The 19215-nt window shown below is 46.9% G+C and overlaps 1 protein-coding gene and 1 long non-coding RNA gene across 25 annotated transcripts in view; both read left to right on the top strand.

The window, feature by feature from the left end:
- The first annotated feature begins 39 nt into the window (after positions 1-39).
- Positions 40-15437, top strand: LOC102164641 (zDHHC palmitoyltransferase 4). 21 transcript variants are annotated; one of them, XR_014840070.1, is made up of 9 exons: positions 40-96; positions 564-757; positions 1645-1767; positions 2563-2636; positions 3097-3275; positions 7174-7299; positions 8703-8947; positions 14560-14646; positions 14826-15437. It is a non-coding gene; the product is annotated as a zDHHC palmitoyltransferase 4 (long non-coding RNA). The 21 variants fall into 21 exon arrangements; XR_014840069.1 differs by having other exon boundaries at positions 564-887; XR_014840089.1 differs by lacking the exon at positions 14560-14646 and having other exon boundaries at positions 564-735.
- The window catches only part of INTS15 (integrator complex subunit 15), an 18137-nt gene continuing 13818 nt past the window's right edge, over positions 14897-19215 (top strand). The window contains exons 1-2 of one of the 4 annotated variants that reach the window (XM_085016553.1): positions 14897-15351; positions 17459-17680. In XM_085016553.1, the coding sequence (XP_084872679.1) occupies positions 15343-15351; positions 17459-17680 (231 nt within the window). In that variant the 5' untranslated portion in view covers positions 14897-15342. Of the gene's footprint in view, positions 15352-16569; positions 17362-17458; positions 17681-19215 lie in introns of those variants that run through there. The other 3 variants (XM_021086073.2, XM_021086074.2, XM_085016554.1) reach the window with 3 other exon arrangements.

Here is a 19215-nt window from a genome sequence, read left to right as displayed (position 1 = left end):
CCAGCGTCGCGTGTGACGTCACGATTCCGCCGGAAGTCTGGGGACGCGCCCTAGAGGCGCTGGCGGGGTGCAGTTGGCGGTTGGCGGATCCCGGCGGTAAGTCCGCCTCTGCTAGCTTTTAGGTACCCCTGCTGGCTCAGGGGGGTTGGTCTCCCTGTCTGACCCGCCCTTCCCCCTTTTGTGTGGGGCTGCAGCTCCGCCTTCGCCCCGCCCGGCGCCCGGACACCTCCAGTGTTCCCTGTAATCTTGTCTCACCCGTCCCGGGTTCCAGCTCCCCGGGGAAGCACGGGCCAGGCCCACCTGCTGGAATCTTCGGACCAAGAGTATCCTTGGAAATGCCTTTCTGTTGGGTCCCCAGCGGGAACTCCTCAGGCATAGGAATAAACACCAGAGATCCAGAAGCTCCCAATTAGCTTTTCCACTCGAAATCTCATAACTCTGTTCACCTTGCGGGGTCTCAACAGCGCCCCCCCCCCCAACTTTCAGATTCTTTTCCACACTGTATTCAGCCCCTGACTCCTAGCCTGTCACGTTATGTGAATGTCGAATTGATGTCTCTGCAGCCCGATCCAGTCTCCTAGAGGAATCATGTCTCCTGAAGTTTTGGGTGCCACCTGTTGTGCCAGGCGTACGCCGCTGCACAAGAGGAGATGCCATTTGAATTCTCAGTGAATGTTCGAAGGAGGAATGTCCGAACTGCCGGCTGAAAGCTATGCAAACAAAATAAATATATAGGCTGGGGATCCTGAATCACCTCGTGAGAATTGCTGCTCTTTGTTTCCTATCTTATCTCATGAAGAGTTTTTACGTTTAGCTATCTCAGTTGGAAGTCCCTCCCAGAATATTTGCTAAGGCCAAAAGTAACTGTTTCCAGTTTATTAACACAGGTCTGTGTCTTGGCCTTGGTCCCTGTGGGTGATGCCGGGTTGTTGTGGTCACCGTCCTGGAAGGATGTTTTTTGGGACGCCATGCCTTATTCTGGCTGTGGGCCCCTGACTGCCCCTAGTGGATGCTTCTTCCAATAGTATCGTCAGCAAATTCTTTAGGGGTACATTTTGTATCAAGGTCCTTGAGAATATTTATATTTGGGAAAGTAAAAGAATGATTTATTGCTGGAGCAGGGGAGGCAAGTGCATTTTGCATATTATTCCCCTCAAATGTTGGTATTTTCAGGCAGGAGATGCTGCAGAGCAGACCGCAGTGGTTTGATTAGGAAACTTTTGAAGGAGGACCAGCTGGGAAGCCCCATTGACAGTGTGTGGTTTTTTTTTTTTTTTTTTGCCTTTTCTGGGGCTGCTCCCGCAGCATATGGAGGTCCCCAGGCTATGGGTCCAATCGGAGCCGCAGCCGCAGCCACCGGCCTATGCCAGAGCCACAGCAACGCAGGATCCAAGCCATGTCTGCAACCTACACCACAGCTCACGGCAACGCCGGATCCTTAACCCACTGAGCAAGGCCAGGGATGGAACCCGCGACCTCATGGTTCTTAGATTGGTTAACCACTGAGCCACGACGGGAACTCCCGACAGTGTGTGCTTGAAGGCTTGTGAATTGTTTGGGGAGCCATTTAGGAAATTGATATCTGAGAATATGTGTTGGAATATAGCCCTCAGTAGTAGTCACACTCTCTCTATTCCTTTGTAGCCCAGGATGGACTTTTTGTTTCTCTTCTTGTTCTACCTGGCTTTGTTGGTAATTGGTGTTATTACAATTTGCATCTGCTCGAAAATCCATTGCTTGAAAGGCCTGGTCAGAGGAGGAGCACAGGTAACAGTGATGCTTAGAGACCACGGGACTAGAACACCACCAGTTTCCAAGGCTCACCAGTTTTCTGTCAGAACAACAACAACAAAAGATTTAAACATTTTTTTCATTTTTATTTATTTGTTCGCTTGTTCTTTCACTTATGAGAATTGTGGTATATTTGAAAGTCTTTCTGTTTTTGTTTTGTTACTGTTGAAAGTAATGTTTTGATGATGCCTTGAGAGAAGATAGCATTCTCACGATTGGCTGCTTTTCTGTGGCTTTGATGCCTGTAATTGGGCATGGTTGTGGGCGGTGTCTGCCTGGAGGGGCCCAATGGGTAAAACTGGGGGTAGTATGAGCAGGAAACACAGGGCTGCCCACACTCCTCCAGGGATCAAAGTGAGCAGAATTGGGGTGAGCAGCCTTGGGACGGGATTGGCTTGGGAGGCGTCTGGGCTAATGCCCAGTGGTGTGGAGGTGGACTCCGGAACCTAGGATTGAACCCAAGGCAGGGAAGTTTACATGAACGGTTCGCATTAGCATCACCTTATCCATCCCTTCTGCTCACCTCCCTTTGCTTAAAGATCCCAACTTGGTGCCTTGTTTGGGGTCAGGATGGAAATGAAGGAGTTGGCATCACAGGAAGGCCAGCTGAGGGAAGCCCTTCTCTTTCTTCTCCCTTAAATCTCTTCTCTACTCCTGTGCAGAAATGCACCTTAATATCTCCAGTATTGCCGCTGAAAGGGAAGCATCTAATTTGTTGAGGAGTGGGGGGAATGAGAAATGAAACTGACTCTTTCATTTTTTCTTTTCCAGATATTCTCCTATCTAATTCCAGAATGCGTTCAGAGAGCCTTGCTGCGATTGCTTCATTACCTCTTCCATACACGGTACTTATACTTCAGAGTTTAAATATTACCTCGTTTCTATTTCGATTTCCAGCATGGTACAGGGAAGGAAGGGTGCAGGAGGGATCAGGCGTCCAGGGTTCAGAATCTCTACTCGCAGATAATCTGCCTTTTGTCTCCAGGCTTTTGACATATTTAATTTTAAATAGCAATATTTAAAGAATGAGAAAGTATCGACACGCATTTCTGTAGAAGGAAATAAACACTGATGCCGAGACTTCAATTCCCAGCAAAGATTATGGATGATGACAATAGACAACATTTGCTGAGTACTTACTCTGTTGTAGGCGGTATGCAAAATGTTTCACTAGATTTCTTTGTAATTCTTACTATTATCTCAAGCCCAAAGGAAGTGGTTGTTCCTTGGTTCCCTTCCGTAGTATGGTGTGACTTCTTCACAGAGAAGCCCCTGTGGACAAGTCGTGTACCTGTCTCCTTTCAGAAACCACACCTTTGTTATCCTGCATCTCGTCTTGCAAGGAATGGTTTATACTGAATACACCTGGGAAATATTTGGCCTCTGTCAAGAGCTGGAGTTCTCCTTGTACTACCTTTTCCTGCCTTACCTGCTGCTGATTATCAATCTGGTTTTTTTTGCCCTAACTTGCGTAACGGACCCTGGTAAGTGGAGGCTCTTAGTATAGAAAGAGGTGACAGTAGGAGTTCCCGTCGTGGCGCAGTGGTTAACGAATCCGACTAGGAACCATGAGGTTGCGGGTTCGGTCCCTGCCCTTGCTCAGTGGGTTGACGATCCGGCGTTGCCGTGAGCTGTAGTGTAGGTTGCAGACGTGGCTCGGATCCCGCGTTGCTGTGGCTCTGGCGTAGGCCGGTGGCTACAGCTCTGATTGGACCCCTAGCCTGGGAACCTCCATATGCCGCGGGAGCGACCCAAGAAATAGCAAAAAAAAGACAAAAAAAAAGAGAAAGAGGTGACAGTAGAACTGTCTTACTGACAGTGCTACAGTCAAGTAGTGATCCTTCTGAGGACTTTGCCAAAAACTTGATATGTAGGGTTTGCATGATCTTTCAGTTTTGAATGTTTTCCAATTTTATTTTTTTCTTCATTGTGCCACAGATTATTTACAACTATTTAAATACTTTTACTTCATTGTGTTACATACTGAGCTTGCAGTCTGTCTGATACTCTTCTTTTTAAAATTGTTATGAGGAGTTCCCATTGTGGCGAAGTGGAAAAGAATCCGACTAGTATCCATGAGGATGTGGATTCGATCCCTGGCCTTGCTCAGTGGGTCAGGGATCTGGTGTTGCCATGAGCTGTGGTATAGGTTGCAGACGTGGCTCGGATCCCATGTGGCTGTGGTTGTGGCCAGCATCTGCAGGTCCGATTCCACCCCTAGCCCGGGAACTTCCATTTGCTGTGGGTGTGGCCCTAAAAATAAGTAGGTAAAATTGTTCTGATATTTGCGTTATGCCCTGGCGTGTGGTCAATTTCTGTAAATGATCCATATGTGCTTGAGAAGAGGGTCTGTTTTCTAGGTTTTGGGTACAGACAACCATATAAATCCATCAGATCAGGATGTTAATTATGTTCAGATCGTGTACATTCATACTAATTTTTTGGTTTTTTTTGGCCAATTAGAGAGGTATGTGAGCTCATTCTGATGGTAGATTAGACAGACTTTCTCCTTTATGGATTTTGAAGCTATTACATATATGAGTGTGTGTAATAGTTATACATACTCAGATGTATTCAAGTTTAGAGTTAGTATTATCTCTTGAGTCACTTTTCAAAATAGAGCAAGCCTCTTCATTACTAGTAATACTCTGTGCTCTTAAGTCTCCTTTGTCTGATGTTAATATTATTACACTATTTTTTTTTTTTTGTCTTTATAGGATTGCACCCATGATGGCATTGTAAGTTCCCAGACTAGGGGTAGAATCAGAGCTGCGGCTGCCAGCCTACACTACAGCCACAGCAACTCGGGATCTGAGCTGAGTCTGCGACCTACATCACAGCTCACGGCAATTCCGGATCCTTAACCCACTGAGCGAGGCCAGGGATCAAACCGCGTCCTCATGGATGCTAGTTGAGTTCGTTACCTCTGAGCCACAGTGGGAACTCCCTTATTACCCCTTTTTAAAAATTTTTTGTCTTTTTATTTTTTGAGGGCCGCACCTATAGCATATGGAGGTTCCTAGGCTGGGGGTCCAATTGGAGCTACAGCTGCTGGCCTCACCACAGCCACAGAAACTTGGGATCTGAGCTGCATCTGCAACCTACACCACAGCTCACAGCGAGGCCGGATCCTTAATCCACTGAGTGAGGCCAGGGATCAAACTGCATCCTCATGGATGCTAGTTGGGCTCGTTAACCCCTAAGCCGCAACGGGAACTCCACATATTTTTTGATTGATGCTTGCTTGTTTTTCTTTTCTTCATCCTTTTACTTTTGACCTTTTCTATCCTTGAAGGACTAAGTGTCCATTAATTGATGAACAGGTAGATAAAATATGATCTACCTATTTGATGGAACGCTATTCAGCAATAAGAAGGAATGAAGTACTTTTGAATGCTGTAACACAGATGAGCCTTGAAAACATTATGGTGAATGAAAGAAGCCAGATACAAAAGACCACATATTGTATGAATCCACTTATAAGAAGTATTCCAAAAAAGGCAAATCCAGAGAGACAGAATGGAGACCCATGGTTGCCAGGGGCTGTGGGATTAGAGAGAAATGGAGAGGGACTGTGCTCGGATTTCTTTTTGGGGTGATGAGAATATTCTCTGGTTGCTTATGGTGGTGATGATTGTACAGCTCTGTGACTATAAAAACCATTGAACTGTCCACTCTAAATAGGTGAATTGAGTTTATGAATATTATCTGAATGAAGTTGTTGATTTAAAAAATCATTCCAAAACCAGACAGAGATACCACCAAAAAAGAAAACTATCGGCCAATATCATTGATGAATATAGATGCAAAAATTCTCAACAAAATCTTAGCCAACCGAATCCAACAACATATCAAAAAGATCATACGCCATGACCAGGTTGGGTTCATCCCAGGTTCACGAGGATGGTTCAACATACGCAAATCAATCAGCATCATACACCACATTAACAAAAAAAAAGTCAAAAATCATATGATCATCTCAATAGACTCAGAAAAAGCATTTGACGAAGTCCAACATCCATTCATGATCAAGACCCTCGCCAAAGTGGGTATAGAGGGAACATTCCTGAACATAATCAAAGCCATTTATGAGAAACCCACAGCAAATATAATCCTCAATGGGGAAAAACTGAAAGCCTTCTCACTCAAATCTGGAACAAGACAGGGATGCCCACTCTCACCACTGCTCTTCAACATAGTTTTGGAAGTCCTAGCCACAGCAATTAGACAAACAAAAGAAATAAAAGGCATCCATATAGGAAGAGAAGAGATAAAACTGTCACTGTATGCAGATGACATGATACTATACATAGAAAACCCTAAGGACTCAACCCCAAAACTACTTGAACTGATTAATAAATTCAGCAAAGTAGCAGGCTATAAGATGAACATTCAGAAGCCAGTTGCATTTCTGTATACCAGCAATGAAATATTAGAAAAGGAATACAAAAATACGATACCTTTTAAAATTGCACCTCACAAAATCAAATACCTCGGAATACACCTGACCAAGGAGGTAAAGGACCTATATGCCGAGAACTATAAAACTTTAATCAAATCAAGGAAGATGTAAAAAATGGAAAGATATTCCATGTTCCTGGATTGGGAAAATCAATATTGTAAAAATGGCCATACTACCCAAAGCAATCTACAGATTCAATGCAATCCCTATCAAATTACCCAGGACATTTTTCACAGAACTAGAACAAACAATCCAAACATTTATATGGAACAACAAAAGACCCAGAATCGCCAAAACAATCCTGAGAAACAAAAACCAAGCAGGAGGCATAACTCTCCCAGACTTCAAGAAATACTACAAAGCCACAGTCATCAAAACAGCGTGGTACTGGTATCAAAACAGACAGACAGACCAATGGAACAGAATAGAGAACCCGGAAATAAACCCTGACACCTATGGTCAATTAATCTTTGACAAGGGAGGCAAGAACATCAAATGGGAAAAAGAAAATCTATTCAGCAAGCATTGCTGAATCATTTAATAACAAATGAATTAAATGTAGCCATTGTCATTGTGTTTTGACAGATTTTTTTTTTTTTTTTTTTTTTGGTCTTTTCTAGGGCTGCACCCCCGGCACATGGAGGTTCCCAGGCTAGGGGTCGAAATGGAGCTGTAGACACCGGCCTACGCCAGAGCCACAGCAACGCAGGATCCGAGCCGCATCTGCGACCTACACCACAGCTCACGGCAACGCTGGCTCCTTAACCCACTGAGCAAGGGCAGGGACCGAACCCGCAACCTCATGGTTCCTAGTCGGATTCGTTAACCACTGCGCCACGACGGGAACTCCCAGGACAGATTGTTTGAACATCCCGTCCACTGTATTGCTCAGAACTGACTTTTGTCCTTCCTTTTTGCAGGTACAGTAACAAAAGAAAATGAATCAGTGTTTCTTCAGGTTTACGAATTTGATGAAGTGATGTTCCCGAAGAACGTGAGCTGCTCTACTTGCGATTTGAGGAAACCAGCACGATCCAAGCACTGCAGTGAGTCCGGCTCTGGCCGCTCCAGCTCTGCCCTCGCACGGCAGACACGTGGGCTTTGTCTGCGAGGGAATGCTACGTAAATCCAGGAGCAGGGCCCTTTGACCCCCAGACATGAGGCGGCCACTGCCAGTAGGGGCTAGATAGTGGTTTGAGGTGCCTGGAGGTGAAGCCTTATGTTCTTGTATAGTGGGCAACCTTTGGCTCTGGGTCAAACAGCCCGCCTTTGGCCACATGGAGAGCTTGCTACCCAAGAGATGTTTCTGTGGGGTGTTGTGGTTGCAGACTTTAGTCATGCTAGGGGCTACTGCTTTGCAGAGTGGACAAGATTCTGGATTAGTCCTGTCCAAGAGAAACGAGCCACATGTGTGATTTAAAATTTTTGAGTAGCCACATTGCAAAAGTAAAAGATAGGCAAAATTAATTTTAATTATGTGTTTTGTTTAACCTATTTGAAATACCATTTTAACATTAGCAATGTAAAAATATAGTTCAATGGATAGTTTATATTCCTTTTTCATATAATTCCTTGAAATTCTGTATGTATCTTATATTTACAGCACAACTCAATTAGGACACTAAATTCTGTGGGGTTTTTTTATCTCTTTTTTAGGGCTGCACTGGCGGCATATGGAGGTTCCCAGGCTAGGGGTCGAATTGGAGCCACAGCTGCCAGCCTACACCACAGTCACAGCAATGCAGAATCCGGGCTGTGTCTGTAACCTATGTCACAGCTCACAGCAATGCAGGATCCCCAACCCACTGAGCAAGGCCAGGGATCAAACCCGCAACCTCATGCTTACAAGTTGGATTCGTTTCCCTTGCGCCACAGCGGGAACTCCGAGACACTGAGTTTTTATTGGAAATACTTGATCTGTATTTAGGTTGCATACACTTTACAGTTGGAAGAGCAGATTCACATAACCAAGCTCTTTTAGACGTTCTTAAAACTTTTTCAGTGGCTAAATCAGTACTGAAAGATCATTTTCCTTTAGTATCCACATCTGCATTGACATAATGTTCATCTTTGTCAGAAAAAGTGATTTGACTTTAAGCAAAAGCATCAGTATTAAAATTATGTCCTTCCAAGGTGAGTTCACTCACTACTGTCATCTCAATGTTAGTGAACTCACTGGAGGATCACATACGTGGAAAAACAGCTCTGAAATTATAAATATCACAAAGTATTCGTCCAGGCTTTTCTTGTAGCCACATTTCAGGTGGCCTGGGGCTTCTGTATTGGACCCTGCAGTTCTGAGAGTGTGCTGGTAGCAGCCACTGTTTCCTTAGCTCGTGCTGCTGGTGTCCGTTGGTGGGACCCCCTCTAGGTCTGCCTGGGGCTGTTATCAGGAGTCAGCTCGCAGCTTCCCCCCCCCCCCCCCGCCCCCGGCCCCGTTTCTTTGCAGGTGTGTGTAACCGGTGCGTGCACCGTTTTGACCACCACTGTGTGTGGGTGAACAATTGCATCGGGGCCTGGAACACCAGGTACTTCCTCTTCTACCTCTTGACATTGACGGCCTCGGCTGCCACCATGGCCGTGGTGAGCACCGTGTTTCTGGTCCGGTTGGTGATGGGGTCAGACTTGTACCTGGAGACTTACATCGATGACCTCGGACGCTCGCAGGTTGTCGACACTGTCTTTCTTGTTCAGGTAATTAATTATCAGGTAATTGTGTTGTGGGCTGTATGTTTCTGAGGTCAGGTTTCAGAACTGGAAAACGGACTTCTCGTTGTGGCTCAGTGCTAATGAACCTGACTAGTATCCATGAGGACGTGGGTTCAATCCCTGGCCTTGCTCAGTGGGTTAAGGATCCGGCATTGTCATGAGCTGTGGTGTAGGTCGCAGACACGGCTCAAGTTCTCCATTGCTGTGGCTGTCATATAGGTTGGCAGCTGCAGCTCCAGTTCGACCCTGGCTTGGAAACTTCCATATGTTGCAGTGTGGCCCTAAAAAGAAAAAAAAAATGGAAAAAGGACATTTGTCTTCTCAGTGAAAACAAATGAGGGCATTCCTTTAGAAAAAATTCATATATAATTTTAAAAAGTTGCTATGTAATTCTCATACCATAAAATCCTGTGGTTTTTGGAGTTCCCACTGTGGCCTGCTGGGTTAAGGACCTGGTATTGTCTCTGTGGTGGCTCATGGTGCTGCAGAGGCGGCAGTTCCATCCCTGGCCTGGCATACTGGATTAAGGATCTGGCATTGCCACAGCTGTAGCGTAGGTTGCAGCTGAGGCTTAGATTCAGTCCCTAACCTGGGAACTTCCATATGCCACGAGTGCGGCCTAAAAAAAAAAATTCAGTGGTTTTAATATATCCACATAGTCATGTAACCATCCCCACTGCCTAATTTCAGAACATCTTATCATCCCCAAATGACACTATTTTTCATTATCAGTCAGTCACTCCTCCTCCCTTTTAACCTAGACCCTGGCAACCACTAATTTACTTTCTGTCTGCATGGATTTACCTTTTCTGGGCATTTACATAAATGGAGTCATACACTGTGTAGCCTTTGAGCTGGTTTCTTTCACTTAACATATGTTCAAAGCTCATTTATGTTGTAGCATGAATCAGTACTACATTCCTTTTTATGGCTAAATAATATTCCGTTGTAATCATTGAGGAATTACCTGGCTGATTTCCAAAACATTTGCATCTTTTGCATCCCCACCAGCAATTTATGAAGGTTCTAATTTCTCCACATCCTTATCAATACTTATTATCTGGTTTTTTTTTTTTTTGACTATAGCCATTTTATGGGCATGAAGCGATACCTTATTGTGGTTTGCTCTGCATTTGTCCTAATGACTAATGATGTTGAGCTTTTTTTCCTGTTTTTATTGGCCGTTAGTATATCTTCTTTGGAGAAGAAAAAGCTCACTTTTTGTGTGTATGTCTTTTCTAGGGCTGTACCTGCGGCACATGGAGGTTCCCAGGCTAGGGGTCGAATCAGAGCTATAGCCGCCAGCCTGTGCCACAGCCACAACAATGCCAGATCCAAGCCGAGTCTGCAACCCACACCACAGCTCACGGCAATGCCGGATCCCCAACCCCCTGAGCAAGGCCAGGGATTGAACCTACAACTTCATGGTTCCTAGTTGGATTCATTTCCACTGCACCATGACAGGAACTTCAAGAGCTCTTTTTATATTCTGGACACTTGGCCCTTATCAGGTACGTGACTTACAAATATTTCTCCCATTCTGTTTGTTGTCTTTTCATTTCTTGGTTAGTTTTCTTTGAAACACAGAAATTTTTAATTTTGATGTTCAGTTTATTTCTTGTTGCTTTTGTGTTAGTGTCATAGCCAGGAAATGATTGCTTAATCCAAGATCATGAAGAGTTACAGTTAAATATTCTCAAAGTGTTTTATAATTTTAGCTCTTACATTTAGGTCTTTGTTCATGCTGAGTGACTTTTTACATATTGTGTTAGGTAGGGTTACACCTTTATTCTTTAGTTTGTGGATATCCAGTTGTTTCAGTATCATTTATTGAAAAGGCTATTTTTTGCTTATTGAATTGTTTTGACAGCTTTTCAAAAATTAATTTACCATAATGTAAAAGCTGAAGCCTTTTTTTTTAAGACTCATTTGATTGATATGAGATTTCTATTTCATTTATAGCCAGTTGTTTATGAGCAGTCTTTTTGTTATATAGCTCCTTTAGTGGTTTTTTTGTTTGTTTCTTTTTTGTTTCAAAGAAAGTAAAATGAGCAATTGGGATGCATTACCTGAATGCAGGTTTGGTTCAGCATTGGGAAATCATTGAATACTTTATACAGCGTTATTAAGTATAAGGAACAATGCCATGACTGTTTCTCTAGATGCTAAAGAGCCTTGGAGTTCCCGCCGTGGCACAGTGGTGAACGAATCCGACTAGGAACCATGAGGTTGCGGGTTCGATCCCTGGCCTCGCTCCGTGGGTTAAGGATCCGGCGTTGCCGTGAGCTGTGGTGTGGTTTGCAGACACAGCTAGGATCCCGCATTGCTGTGGCTGTGGTGTAGGCCGGCAGCAATAGCTCCGATTAGACCCCTAGCCTGGGAACCTCCCATATGCCACAGGAGCAGCCCCAGAAAAGGCAAAAAACAAAGATAAAATAAATAAATAAAAATAAAAAGCCTTTCACAAAATTCAACCCCCATTGTAAGAAAAGCACTTAGAATATAGGAACTGAAGGATATTGTCTTCATATAGGAAAACATACAATAGTCTTAAAACCTGCATCTTTTTAAAACTCTTATTATTTTTTTTAAATGGCTGTACCTGCAGCACAATGGAATTTCCTGGGCCAGGGATTGAATCCTCACTGCAGCTGCAACATACACCACGGTACAGCAACCCTGGATCCTTTAACTCACTGCACTGGGCCAGGGACTGAACCTGCACCGCACCAGCGACCTGATTCTTAACCCACTGTGCCACAGCAAGAACTCCCTTCTTTGCTTTTGATTACTTTCTTTGTCACTTATTTGTGAGTTATGTCTTTTTTTTTTCTTTTTGTCTTTTTGCCTTTTCTAGGGCCACTCCCACGGCACATGGAGGTTCCCAGGCTAGGGGTTGAATCGGAGCTGTAGCTGCCAGCCTACGCCAGAGCCACAGCAATGCGGGATCTGAGCCGCATCTGTGACCCACACCACAGCTCACGGCAACGCCGGATCCTTAACCCACGGAGCAAGGCCAGGGATCGAACCCGCAACCTCATGGTTCCTAGTCGGATCCGTTCACCTCTGCGCCATGACAGGAACTCCATGAGTTATATCTTTTGTTTATCTATTTGATATTAGGATAACTTTTGATCGAAAGTCTATATTGTAATGGTAGTTCTTTCTTGTTCTGTTTTCTATTTGTGTGTCTCTTTGTTTGTATAAAAATATTTAGACATTTTTCCTCATCACATCTCTTCTCTTTGTAACTTCAGTTAGAAAATACGCCCCCATCAAGAATTTTGGTGGAATTCCCGTCATGGCTCAGTGGTTAACAAATCCGACTAGGAATCATGAGGTTGTGGGTTCGACCCCTGGCTTTGCTCAGTGGGTTAAGGATCTGGCATTGCCGTGAGTTGTGGTGCGGGTCACAGACGCAGCTCGGATCCCGAGTTGCTGTGGCTCTGGCATAGGCCAGTGGCAACAGCTCCAACTGGACCCCTAGCCTGGGAAGCTCTATATGCTGTGGGAGCAGCCCTAGAAAAGGCTAAATAAATAAATAATTTTGGTAAATATCTGCTTTTCTTTTGCTAACTTTAAAAAATACTGAACTCTTTCAAACATCTTTATTTTGTCTGTCATAAAAAATGGTTTGTAAAAATCCAAGTGGGAGTTCCCATTGTGGTGCAGGGGAAACGAATCTGACTAGGAACCGTGAGCTGGCGGGTCGATCCCTGGCCTCGCTCAGTGGGGTAAGGATCCGGCATTGCCGTGAGCTGTGGTGTAGGTCTCAGACGTGGCTCGGATCTGATGCCGTGGCTGTGGCGTAGGCTGGCAGCTGTAGCTCCAATGCAACCCCTAGCCTGGGAATCTCCATATGCCTCAAGTGTGGCCCTAAAAAGCAAAAAAAAAAAAAAAAAAAAAAAAAAAAAGCAAGGGGTCCAGAACAGTTTAAAATGAAATGGGGGGGAGGAGGCGCAATGGGAAAAATAAGTAAAGGCAGTCAGAGGGGACAGAGTCCCGCGGGAAGGTGAGTGAGTCCTGGAGTCCCGGCAGGTAACTCACAGCACCGCAACATAGTTACCAGCGCTTGCTGTCTATTCCACAGTTGCTCCTAAGCACTCTCACCAGACACACATACGCAAATTGTAACTCTGTAAGGTGACAGGTGTGTTAACTAATGAGCTGATACACCGTCCTTATGTGGTATGTGGTACACCTTGAACTTGCGCAATATTATATGTCAGTTACATCTCAGTAAAGCTGGGGAAAAAGAAACTTGAAAACATTTTGCAAAACCACTGAAGTGAAAGCTGGGAGTGATGGCTCTCCCCTCCCACAGTTTCACTCCCCAGAGGCAACCGTTCCTATAGTTTGGTGTGTGTATTTCATGCTTTTTCCCTTCTGTGTATATATACCATACGCCTTCATTGAATTTCTTTTGTTTTTATATAAATAGGATTCCATGGTGATTTTTTGCATCTTGTCTTTCTCATTGGGCAATATATCACCAACATCTTTCCCACATTAGTACATAGACATTGAGCTCATTGTAATGTCTCCTTATTGTTCCATCATATGACTGTCCAGCGTCTTTCTCTTCCTCGTGGATGGATTTTTTTTTTTTTTTTTTTTTTTTTTTTGCTTTTTAGGGCCGCACCTGCAGCATATGGAGGTTACCAGGCTAGGGGTCCAATCGGAGCTACAGCTGCTGGCCAGCACCACAGCCACAACAATGAAGGATCTGAGCCGCCTCTGTGACCTACACCATAGCTCACAGCAACACCGAATCCTTCACCCACTGAGCGAGGCCAGGGATCGAACCTGCAACTTCATGTTTCCTAGTCAGATTCATTTCCACTGCACCGTGATGGTGCCACTCCATAGACGGGTATTAAACTTGTTTCTTTCAGAAAGAGGGAGTATTAAAATCAGTGCTACAGGAGTTCCCGTCGTGGCGCAGTGGTTAACGAATCTGCCTAGGAACCATGAGGTTGCGGGTTCGATCCCTGGCCTTGCTCAGTGGTTTAAGGATCCGGCGTTGCTTTGAGCTGTGGTGTAGGTTGCAGATGCGGCTCTGATCCCATGTTGCTGTGGCTCTGGCGTAGGCCGGTGGCTACAGCTCTGATTCGACCCCTAGCCTAGGAACCTCCATATGCCGCGGGAAGCGGCCCTCGAAAAGGCAAAAAAAAAAAAAAAAAAAAATCAGTGCTACAGTGGGAGTTCCCATTGTGGTTAACGAACCCAACTAGTATCCATGAGGTTGTGGGTTCGATCCCTGGCCTCACTCAATGGGTTAAGGATCCAGAGTTGCCCTGAGCTGTGGTGTAGGTCGCAGATTGGGCTCGGCTCCTGTGTTGCTGTGGCCGTGGTGTAGGCTGGCAGCTACAGCTCTGATTGGACCCCTAGCCTGGGAACCTCCAAATGCCGTGGGTGTGGCCCTAAAGAGACAAAGCACACACACACACAAAATCAGTGCTACAGTGAATACCCCTGTCCCCATATTTCTGTGGTCAGATGGTTTTCAGAGAAAATGATCTCTTCTGTCCACCTGGAATTCATGTTAACGCTTGACCTAAGATCAACGTTTATTTCTCGGTTTACTCTGTAAACAGCTAACTGGCAGAGCACCGTCTCCTGAGTATGCTGCCTTTCCCATTTCCTTCTCCGTACATACTGCACTTATCCCACGTGAGACTCCTGTACGTAGTAGGATTTCTTGCTGGGCCGTTGATGGTTCTGACTTGCGGTCGCTGGGTCGGATGTGTACGGAGGTGGAGCTGGGGAGCAGATGTGTGGATCAGACCGTGGCGGGTGGGTGCTGGCCCTGCCGCGTGTCACAGCCTCGCTGCCTAACATGCTGCTTCCTCTTCGTCCCCAGTACCTGTTCCTGACCTTCCCGAGGATCGTCTTCCTTTTGGGCTTTGTCCTGGTGCTGAGCTTCCTCCTGGGGGGCTACCTGTGCTTTGCTCTCTACCTGGCTGCCACCAACCAGACCACTAACGAGTGGTACCGAGGCGACCGGGCCTGGTGCCAGCATTGCCCCCACGCGGCCCAGACCCCATCAGCAGAGCCCCGGGTTTACCGGAACGCGTACTGCCGTGGGCTTTGGAGCAACCTTCAGGAGATCTTTCTACCTGCTGCTGCACATTATGAAAGAAAGAAGAAATAAGAATGGGAAGAGTGGCGTTCCCTTCGTGGCTCAGTGGTTAACGAACCCAACTAACATCCCTGAGCTGGTGGGTTCGGTCCCTGGCCTCGCTCAGTGGGTTAAGGATCCGGCGTTGCCGTGAGCTGTGGTGTAGGTTGAAGACACGGCTCAGACCTGGCGTTGCTGTGACTGTGGTGTAGGCCGGTGGCTACAGCTCCGATTGGACCCCTAGCCTGCGAACTTCCATATGCCACAGGTGCGGCCCTGAAAAGTGGAAAAAAAAGGGGGGTGGGTGGGAGAGTGTTACTGCCTTTTAAATATAGTCTACATTATTTATACATATGTATGCTGACTTTCTAAGCATTGGTTTTTGGGTTTTTTTTTTTCTCGTTTCTGCTATACTTAGGAATCGGCTTTCAGTGGCTAAGGAGGGGAGGAGAAAACTAGTGTCCACTGAGGGCTCCATCCCTGCCAGGTGCCAGGCTGATAAATCCTGTGGCAGAAATGCCCCTTGCTTACCCTCTGCTCACTCAGCCAGATGGATAGGAGCATCCCTGAAGTCCTGGTGCCAAGGGGATCAACACTGGCTTCTCAGAGGTTCCAGCTGACCCTGGTCTGCTGGGCTCCTGGACAGGAGGAGCCTTAGGGCTGTGTCCCCTGACAGGCCGGAGGCCCTCAGTGCCTTGGAGGTGCTCTTGGCTGCACCCTCTTTGATGTCCTTTCCGTCTTTCCCAGGGAAAGGCCTCGGCTCCCCCCCACCCCTAGACTCTTTTTATCTTAACCACATCCAGCATCCTCACGTAGGCCCACCCTCAGGCCACAATGGGCTTTCACAGAAGGCATATTCCTGTGGCTTCTTGCTCGCCCTCCACTGGCCTCTTGCGGCCACATTCACGTAATTTCCGCCCTGTTTTTAAAATCCCATGCTAAGCATCCAGTGAATTGATTGCAGAGGATGAAGGCAGGAAGAGATTCATACAAAGTGCCGAGGGTTTTTAGGTTTTCCGGTCTTAGTCTTCAGGAGCAGGACACCTGATTCCCATGGCTCTCCCAGGCTAGGCCGGGCCTCTGGAGGGGACTGGGGAATAGCGACTCTGTGATAGGCTGCCTTATCTGTCACTGCAGCCCTGTGAGTTCAGAGGAGATGCAATCTTCACCTTTAAGACGAGTGGCTGAGGCCTGAGCCAGGGCCCTGCTGCCCATCCCTGTCCTTGGAAAAGCTCGCTGCAGTCACATGCTTTGAACCCCAGGCAGAGGAAGCCAGGGGAGCTTCGGGCGGCTCTTGCGGGAGTCGGGATCGATAAGACCCCGGGGCCCTCACTGGTGGGTGTGGCACCCCAGCTCGGCGGGGCGGCGCGGAACCCAGGCGCAGGGCGGCCCCTTCCGCGCCCGCGGGCCGCGCCGCCAGGTGGCGCCCTGCCGAGGGCGGGCCCTCGCCGCCGCCTTCGCTTGGCCCCTGCGGGCCGCCGTCGCCGCGCTCGGTCTTCCGCCGCCGTTCGGCTCAGCGGCGGCGGGTTCCCAGTGCTCTCGGTCGCGCCGCAGTCGCACCGCCGGGGCGCCCGCTGGCCGCCGGCGCCGGCGATGGCCCCCTGAGCAAGCCCGAGCGGGTGGCGGCGGGCGGGCGGGCGCCGCGGCCCAGGCACGGGGTCGGCGGGCGGAGTCCGGGTCGCGACCTCTTTGTCTCCGCAGCGGCGGGCGCGACCGCGGGGCCCGGGGCGGAAGTCCCGACGCGCTCCCGGCGCCCCGGGCCGCCGCGGCCGCACCATGAGCGACATCCGTCACTCGCTGCTGCGCCGCGACGCGCTCAGCGCCGCCAAGGAGGTGCTGTACCACCTGGACATCTACTTTAGCAGCCAGCTGCAGAGCGCGCCGCTGCCCATCGTGGACAAGGGCCCCGTGGAGCTGCTCGAGGAGTTCGTGTTCCAGGTGCCCAAGGAGCGCGGCGCGCAGCCCAAGGTGCGGCGGGCGGCCGGATCAGCAACCCCGGCTCCCTTTCCCCCTCCCGGTGACATGCATCGGCCAGACCACACACTCCCTTGCTCTCAGGGGCTCCGTTCTCGCGCTTGGCCTTGCTCCGTTTTGCGGGGCGTGTGACAGCCATGGCTCTTTGGTGTTGAAAGGAAGAGACTTTAAAGACCTGTTACGGAGAATCTTAAGCCGCAGTAGGTCATCTAAAAAACACCCCAGGATGATGCGTAATGACATAGAGTGACATTCTCTGAGATTAACAGTAGAGTTCCACTCCGGGGACCCGGGATTCAAAGAGGTGAACAATTCCCGGGGGAAAGTAGCGTATTTTGTGTTTTTACTGTGTGAACAGATTGGCTAAATGTGTCATCGCTTCTCCTGGATTTGTTTTGCAGAGATTGAATTCGCTTCAGGAGCTCCAACTTCTTGAAATCATGTGCAATTATTTCCAGGAGCAAACCAAGGATTCTGTCCGGCAGATTATCTTCTCATCCCTTTTCAGCCCCCAAGGGAACAAAGCCGATGACAACAGGATGAGCTTGTTGGGAAAACTGGTCTCCATGGCAGTGGCTGTGTGTCGAATCCCAGTGTTGGAGTGTGCAGCCTCTTGGCTCCAGGTACTTCTCTAGAAATAGAGTCTCTTCTCTTGAGGGTCTCTGAGGAGGGGTTTACTATCAGGATTTTTAACTTCATTGGATTTCTAGAGGGGCCATTTCCACATGTTAGCTCCTTGATTCACTGCCCTGTTTGCTGATACCCAGACCTATATTCACAGGTGAGCACCATACTTGGGAAAACAGTAGTTTCTTAATGGTAGGTGAATTTTAAAAGGCTCCATCTTCAGAACAAGTGACAAATTATTTTTCTTAGTTGAAAACAATAAGGTAGGATTTCGGAAACAGCTGTGCACGCAGCCTCAAAAAAAGGATTTTTTTTTTTAAGGATCATTATATGTCAGATTGTGACATTGCTTGTTTGTTTGTTTTGCTTTTAGCTTATAGGGCTGCAGCTGTGGCATATAGAAGTTCCCAGGCTAGGGGTCAAGTTCTCAGGCTAGGTTCCCAGGCTACTGCTGCCGGCCTACACCACAGCCACAGCAACTGGGGATTGGAGCTGCGTCTGCAACGTACACCACAGCTCATGGCAACCCTGGACCCCCAGTCCACTGAGCAGGCCAGGGATTGAACCCACGTCCTCAGGAGTCCTGTTGGGTTCGTTACTGCTGAGCCATGACGGGAACTCGTTTGCTTGTTTTTTATGGTTAGATGACTAAGCGTGTGAATTGTTTCAGGGTGCTATTAACAAAGCTGATGGCTCTTCTAATGGATGAGGGCATGAGAGCCTTCTACTGGCACCTTTTGCATCAACTATACTTTGATTAAAAAAAAAAAAAAGAGCTTCTAGAGTGTTTTTAAATATCAAAGGAAAAATGGACTTTTATAGTAGATTTTGTATTAGATAGTTTTTTTGGAAGATGTTTTGCTTTTTCATTACTGAAAATCTTTGAAAAATGGATAATCCACTTACAGTAATTATTAACCGAAAATGTTGATTAATATCATCCTCAGCTAAGCTAACAGAATTTACTAATTCAGTTTCTCAGACCTGCTTCATTCCCAAGGACTTGAAATCATTTGGGTTTTTTCAGTTTATGTAAATGTTATTCGAGAGATCCCTCGTGGCTCAGCAGATGAACGACCTGCTATAGCGCAGGTTTGATCCCTGGCCCAGATACTATGTGCGGGCGTAGGCAAAAGAAATAAAAACATATATAGACATACACACACACACACACATATATATACATGTACCTATATATGTATATATATATTGTTTTTTGTAGTGGACAGGTAAATATCAGTAAAATCTGTGGCTTGATTGTCCCCATTCTGATTTCTGAGGCATCCGAATTGATCTTGTGGGCTGTATTTAACCTCAAGATTATTTTTCTCCCTGTGATACCCCTTACATGTAGAGTCTGAAACATGGCCCAGATAAACCAATTGACGAAACGGAAACAGACTTGCACACATAGAGAAGGGAACTTGTGGTTGCCAAGGGGTGGGAGGCAGGAGGGTGGGATGGCCGGGGAGTTGGGAGTTAGTGGATACAAACTAGACATTTAGAATGGATCAACAGTAAGGTCCCCCTG

The sequence above is a fragment of the Sus scrofa genome, chromosome 3 (genome assembly GCF_054392235.1).
Source record: "Sus scrofa isolate SSC_HxYL_T2T_F1_AM1 chromosome 3, Sscrofa_HxYL_maternal_Yorkshire_Landrace_v2.0, whole genome shotgun sequence".
NCBI classification, from domain to species: Eukaryota; Metazoa; Chordata; class Mammalia; order Artiodactyla; family Suidae; genus Sus; species Sus scrofa.
The sequence above is the reverse complement of the archived record's forward strand: the minus strand, read 5'-3'. Positions and strand labels throughout refer to the sequence as shown.